The sequence below is a fragment of the Engraulis encrasicolus genome, chromosome 20 (genome assembly GCF_034702125.1).
Source record: "Engraulis encrasicolus isolate BLACKSEA-1 chromosome 20, IST_EnEncr_1.0, whole genome shotgun sequence".
In the NCBI taxonomy this organism is placed as follows: domain Eukaryota; kingdom Metazoa; phylum Chordata; class Actinopteri; order Clupeiformes; family Engraulidae; genus Engraulis; species Engraulis encrasicolus.
The window spans coordinates 1,190,001-1,197,500 of NC_085876.1; the positions used below are offsets into that span (position 1 = coordinate 1,190,001).

The 7,500-nt window shown below is 41.6% G+C and overlaps 1 protein-coding gene across 1 annotated transcript in view; it reads right to left on the bottom strand.

The window, feature by feature from the left end:
• Positions 1 to 7,500, bottom strand: part of adgrb2 (adhesion G protein-coupled receptor B2) — a 253,236-nt gene that overhangs the window by 155,319 nt on the left and 90,417 nt on the right. Inside the window, exons 8-9 of the mRNA XM_063186118.1 lie at positions 3,512 to 3,676; positions 2,597 to 2,698 (exon numbers count right to left, since the gene is read on the bottom strand). Coding sequence (XP_063042188.1) covers positions 2,597 to 2,698; positions 3,512 to 3,676 — 267 coding nt within the window. The remainder of the gene's footprint in view (positions 1 to 2,596; positions 2,699 to 3,511; positions 3,677 to 7,500) is intronic.

Here is a 7,500-nt window from a genome sequence, read left to right on the forward strand (position 1 = left end):
CAATCTAGGCCTACATATCACACTAAGTTATAAAGCATGCCCATAACTAATGAAAGAAATTATTGTAGAGGAGAGGTTTGCATACAATTAGGCCTACTAGGCTATTTAAGATTAGAGTATCACCATTATTTCATACAATTATTAAACTATAGGCTATTTAGATTGAACTGAAGCTGAAATATTAGAAACTCAAATTAGGATAGTCTACATGATCCTACAAGAAACAAAACTTGTCACTTGAAATGAATTAGGCAAGCAGGGGTGTGTCTGAAATGCCCCTCCTTCCCTCTCTGTCAAGAGCATGGAGTAGCCTAGAACTCTACTGTCCACTCTCCGTCCTCATCTATTATTTTGGTGTTGCAGCGATAGAAACTAATCGACTGACTGCTGGCAGTAATTAGGCTACAACTTTCAAATCAATAACGTTGGCATGACAAAACAATAACATAAACGCTGACAACGTGAGGTTGCTGATGTCGGGTGAACTTTTGGGCACGGCGAAATCATACTATGTTGGTGCCGATATGAATGCTGAATGTAACTTTGTGAAATGCAGAAGTTAAACGCAATTAGACTTTGGCTAAAGATGCATTCTTTTACAGCTGATTTTTCTACTGTGCCTCTTCTGCTAGCCTACCATGCATGCGCAGCGCCAGATGTAGATAGAAACCAAAACGTTGCCTGAGGAATTAATATCTCACGGTCGGCACAGGTATGCACACTGTCAGTCCGTGTGTCATTATTGACAGCTCATACTTTTTTTCATAATCTTGCGAGTTGCCAAGGCAAGCCACATGCTGTTCGAGAGCTACGCAATGAGGGCTGTAGAACTTAATGCCGAAAATGTCCATTCAGAAGTTTTGCCCACTTTCTAGACCCTGATGTCTTTTTCTCTGTCAGCTGTCACTGGTGGTCTCCAACTGCTGCGTGCTAGGGGCAGGGCTTTAGGAGCGCTCTTTCAAAATAAAAGTACACGAACGACGCAATGGTCATAAAAGGCAAAAAAAAAACAAAAAAACAATGCGTTTAAGCGTTAACAAAATTGTCGGGCGATACTGACCTCAATAGTTAACTCACCGTTAACGCGTTAACGTTGCCCAGCCCTAATTACATTACATTACACTTATTTGACGCTTTTATCCAAAGTGACTTTATTTACAGGGTATTGGTTACAGTCCCTGGAGCAGTATGGAGTTAGGTGCTTTGCTCAAGTGCACATCAGCCATGGAGTGCGTTAGGAAATGAAAGGGTGGGATTCGAACTCAACCCTTTGATGTAAAGCCCATCTCCTTAACCATTACATCATGGCTGTCCCATGTGCAGTTGAGCTGGTTTGAACACCAACCATTTGGTCCACAGCTGCACTAATGGTGTAATTCAGGACTTAACTTTTTTCTGTTTAGGTTTACCAGGGCTAGCCTGCGAGATGACTTTCAAGCCACCTTTGTATATGAAATTTAAACATCTGTGACCTTGACCTCTTGTGATGTGTTGTTTTTCTCATGTGGACCAACAACTCTGGTAATGTATGTTGAATGTATGACCTTCAAGTGATCTTGTTATGGGTTTCCAGAGGTCAGCTTTGAAGCCCTTAATCTTATTGATATCAACCGTAAACATGTTTGACCTTGACTTTTTTGTGCACTGTTTTTCTTTCATGATTCTTTATTCCTCTGATCATGTGGACGAACAACTCTGCCTATGTGTGACCTTCATATGACCTTCTTATTGATTGTCAGAGGTCAGACATGACTACTTTGGCTCTCTTTATATTATTCGTAAACATCTATGACCTTGATAGATGTTGCTTTGCCATGTAGTATTTTTCCTCTACCATATTATGTCTCTGATTGTGTGAACTAAAAATTCTCCCTGTAGGGTTACTCGTCAAGTGAACTTGTTATTGGTTTCCAGAGGTCAGCCTTGATGCATTTGACTCTCTTGATATCAATCGTAAACATTTGTGACCTTGACCTCTCACAATATCACGTACTGTTTGTTGTTGTTGTTGTTGTTGTTGTTATTTGCTGTGTCTGTAATCATTTTGACGAACAAGTCTGTCTATGCATGAGTGTGCTATTAGCCCCAGGGTAAGACTTTTTAAGTTGCACGGGTGTGTGTGTGTGTGTGTGTGTGTGTGTGTGTGTGTGTGTGTGTGTGTGTGTGTGGTGTGTGTGTGTGTGTGTGTGTGTGTGTGTGTGTGTGTGTGTGTGGTGTGTGTGTGTGTGGTGTGTGTGTGTGTGTGTGTGCGTGCGTGCGTGCGTGCTTGTGTGTGTGCGTGTGTTTGTGTGTGTGTCTGTGAACTCGTTTATGCTCTAGGGCTTTGTTCACTCTTTGGTCTTGTTGTTGACTTCTGCATGTTCTCTCTTTCCGCTGTTTGCATCATCAAGGGACACAGAGGGTTCTGTTCGCCTCTGTGTGTGCGTGCTTGCATATGTGTGTGTGTGTGTGTGTGCGCGTGCACGTGTGTGTGCGCGTGTGTTTGTGTGTGCCAGTGGAGCAAGTTGGACACTTGATTCAGATTGTGTGTGTGTGTGTATGTGTGTGCGTGTGCGTGTGCGTGTGCGTGTGCGTGTGTGTGTGTGTGTGTGTCTACCAGTAGCATTTGCTGGACATTTGCTGTACACAGTCTCTCCAGCAGAGGCGCGTTTCCATGCGATAGCCTGTAGATGCTCATCCTTGCAGACCTCATGTGGGCCTGTGAACACACGTGAACACACACACACACACACACACACACACACACACACACACACACACACACACACACACACACACACACACACACACACACACACACACACACACACACACACACACACACACACACACACACACACACAGAAAGTCTTAGCTGTAGGGGGATGTGGTTATATTATGTTAGCCTAGCTCTCGTGAGACCTGTATAGTTTTGCACAGCTCCGCCAGTGTGGGTAGTGTATTTCACAAGCTACACACACAGGTCTCGTCTTTAGGGAAGCTTTCCAATCTCTGATCTTGAAGCAATTACTGCTTCTGTAACAATGGCGGCTCGCATTGCGGAGGCAGGCGACAATTGTATTGTAGATTCTACCATATATTGATTCTTTAAAAGATGAACAGGGAACTGTTTTCAAGGACTTTGCTATCGGAAAGGACAGACGCATTGTAGATAAATCCTTTTGAAAACGAATCCAATTCACACTCTCCAAAACATAGTGACTGGAGCTTACTGCGCTGTGTGGAACTATACAAGACTAACAATAGTCAGGCTAATATTATGCGGTTATATATGACTTTCTTTCCCACATTACAATTTAAAAGTCATTTGCATGATCATGAGTTGCCATAGCAACTAATGATGGGGTGCTGGAGATCATCATCATAGCAACAGTGGTTAATAATGTCATAGCGATCAGAGGTGATGGTGTCAGAGGGACATATGCACACACACATATGCACACACATATGCACATGCTCACACACACATACAAACACAAACGCACACACACATTGAGACACAAATGCATACCTGGGCACTTCTTGTCATTGCAGGAGCGCACCTCCTCTCCCGACCCCTCACAGGGGTACCCCGACACCCCACTTCCCTCACACATGCGGAAACGTCGCTGCCACCCAGAGTCGCATGTCTTGGAGCAGGCGGACCAGGCATTCCAATCTCCCCAGTTACCACCTCCTGGAGAGAGACAAAGAGGAGAGAGGGGAGAGGAGGAGGTGATTATACATTACATTACACTTACACTTAGCTGAAACTTTTATCCAAAGTGACTTAGTTCTTTTAAATACAGGGTATTGGTAATAGTCCCTGGAGTAGTGTGGGGTTAGGTGCCTTGTTCAAGGGCACCTCAGCCATGGAGTGAGATAGGGAGTGGAAGGGTGGGATTCAAACCTGCAACCCTCTGATCTAAAGCCCATCTCCTTAACCACTAGGCCATGGCTGCCCATTGATGCTATGTAATGAGAGGTGGTGGTCCCATGCTATTTTTTTCCGTTTCCTAAAGCACATTTTTGTAACTTTTGCCAGCTTTTGCAAAACCTCACACAGATACACACACCTATGGTATAACCAAATCAACCAAACAATGCAATGTTTGCAATGTATAACAAACACTGCAAGATATAACAAAAAAGAAATTGCACAATGCTCGTTTTTCTTGTGAACACAACTCACTGGTTTACAAACAATGTCCAAATTATGAACACACTCCTAGACTTCTATCACCTCCTCAGAATGACATACTTTTTGAATAGAGAAACCAAAAGACACTGTGGCGTTTTCATGTTTACTTTCTGTGTCTAGTTGCTGCAATGTGTACTACGTAGTAATGTGATGGGTGACCTAACAATTTGGTTAGGTCACCCATCACATGAGTGTGGACCAAACAGTTAATTTTACAACTGGGCGTAGAGTTACAGTTTTTGCCTGGCACTCATTTTAGAAAAAAATGTAGCTAAACCTTTCACCTTAATGTCAAATGCAGATCCTGCCACCAAAATACTGTTAGACCAGACTGAAAACAGTTGTCTGCGTTATATAGTCTACTGTACAGTAAAACACTGCAGTCTCTGTTTTTCTATAGTCTGTGCAGTTTTCTGCAGTCTCTGCAGACTATGTCTTAGGGGTCCTTAGTATATTCAAAAAAGGTCAAATATTGAAATTAACATAAATATGTAGTTGACATCAAAATTGTATTAGTTTAAAGTCAATATACTTTAGTGTTTGTCTGTATAATGACAGTGACACAACCATTGTACGAAGTATGATCATCAAACAAAGTGAAAATACCCCATACTCTACTGTTCTTAGCAGGCCTGGACTTGGAGAACAAAACGGCCCGGGCATTTTTTGGCTCAGACCGGCCCCACATACCGGTAATTAGCGGAGCACCGCCATTAAATTGACGCAACTAATGTCTTCTGACGGAAAAAAACCCTCTTTCAGGTAGGCCTACCAAAAATCCCCACCATACGTGCAGTTACTTCACGTTCAATTGTTTATTTAAAATGAATGTATGATTGGTCATGTAAGCTGGCAGAAAACCTGGAAGTTGAGAGAAGAGAGCACCTAGCAGCTGGGGATGAACAGGCCTTATCTGCACTCTTCAGTCCAATCAGCTCCTTGGACACACACAAAGAGAGGGGGCACATACCTATTCTAATGTTAGGCACATAGACCTTCACTATTGGGTTTGGAGTGTCTTTCTTCAGAAGTAGTTAACTTCTGCCTCAACAGTCTGGCTTGACTAGACAAGAACAGAGGGATAAATTATTAACTTTATTATTAAATATTAAAATGATTAAATACAATACTTAAACTTAATATCCACATTTATATGTATTGGTAGTTAGATGTAAAGAAATCCTGCACACTGTCCATTCCACCAACAAACTTTTTCTGAAGAAGGTCGGATGACCAAAATGTTGAATTAAAGTTTGTTGGTGGAATGGACAGAGTGCAGGATTTCTTTACACTTGAATCACAACCTCACCAGCCCAACCAGAGGTGTGCAAAAGCGTCTTCTTGAAATATTTATTGGTAGTAACAATAATTTGCTTAGTGGCTACTCACTGGCTACTCTACAGAATCACCAACAGTACCATTCCACCACAAAGACAGCAATTAGCACATGCCAGTGAATATTTTGGCCTTAAAGAGCAGAATTTACAGGAGGAATAAAATGAAGTCTCATGAATTAACCATGAAGTTTAACATTAATCTCCATGTAGCCTATTAAAACAAATCTATATATTTATCACATGGACTATAGAGCATAGGCATATACTTACAAATCTCCATTGGTACACATTCAACTTGGAAAAGGAAAACCAAATGAATGAAATACAGTGTATTTTCTCTGAGACTTTGTCTTCCTCAGGATATAAAAGCACACCTCTGCTTCTATGTGTCATTGTTGTCGTAATGTACATGGCAACTGAATATCATGCATACCATTGGAAAGAGGAGAATGTAAGCTTTCGAATGGTACCCCACATGCCCCAGTCCACAGCCAAGATGTCTATACAAACATGCATCAAAGAGTGTGTGGGGGGAAAACGATGTTTTGCTGAACCGCTATTTGCGATTTCATGGGCGCCACGCGTTTTTTGCAGGGCTAGAGTCTATTATATCTGAGGGGGCACCTGGGCTGACATATCCAGCCTGATCTCCAAAAATTCTGTGCTCCTGGACACGGATGTTAAGGACACGAAATCCGTGTCCAGGAGCACGGATTTTGCCAAAATTCCGTGCTCCTGGACACGGAATTGTTTTCCGTGCTCCTGGACACGGAATTGTTTTCCGTGCTCCTGGACACGGAATTGCTTTCTATAGTCTATTACCACAGCACTGTGTAACTCTATCATTAGAAAATACATACGTACATACGTACATACATACAAATGCTAATTCTAAACAAAATAATGCTATAGCAATTTAAGTTGTGCCCTGACCAAAACATTCCCTAACCTTAACCTGTCATTTAAGACATATTTTTGAGAAATATCTTTTCCAGTTGGTTGCTAGGCTATCAAATTCATATAATGAATGAAAGAAAACTAGCTGTGCCCAGACCAAAACAATCCCTAACCCTAACCTGTCAGTAGGAAATGTTTTTTTTTTTAGAAAAAATATTTGAAATTAGAAAAATCCTGAGAAAACACAAGACTGTGGAAACATAGAGCTGTGGGATTAGCCTATAGAGAGAGCACTTCCCTGTGTCCATCACGGAAAACAATTCCGTGTCCAGGAGCACGGAAAACAATTCCGTGTCCAGGAGCACGGAATTTTGGCAAAATCCGTGCTCCTGGACACGGATTTTGTGCCCTTAACATCCGTGTCCAGGAGCACAGAATTTTTGGAGATCATGTTGACATATCATATGTCTGGCAAATGCCAACCCCCCCTGCCACCCCGTAGAACCGCCCGGGTCAAGGGCCGTCAAAATGACATCGTGGGCGGCCGGTCTCTTTTGTAAAAAAAAATAATAATAAAAAATCGGCACTCGAGGGGCGTCGGCCCACCTGGAAAATGCCCGGTATGCCATACTGCCAGTCCAGCCCAGGGGCCGGATTCACAAAGAAACTTAAGAACAAAATAGTTCTTAACTGGTACTTTTCTCTTAACTTTTGTCTTAAGTCAAAAGTTAAGAAGATTCCATATTCACAAACAGACTTCTTAAGTTGTTTCTTAACTTTCTTCCTAAGATTTTCCCTAAGAAAAAAAGTTAAGAATATTGGGATTCTTGAAGACTATTTTCTTAAGATTTGTCTTAGTTTTCTTCTTAAATTTAAGACAACCCTACACCCTGTCTTAACAGTCACATTTTATTTATTGGAACCCATTTTCAGAAAACACAATTCAACAAAATATTTGTTAATATAATATATGATTATTATAAATGTTTTGTGACTGTGTGTAATATATTTTTTTCAGTTAGTCAACAAGCTTGTATTCAATGGGACTTTTAGTGGCTTTACTTTAAGCTTGTTGAATGTAGTCAG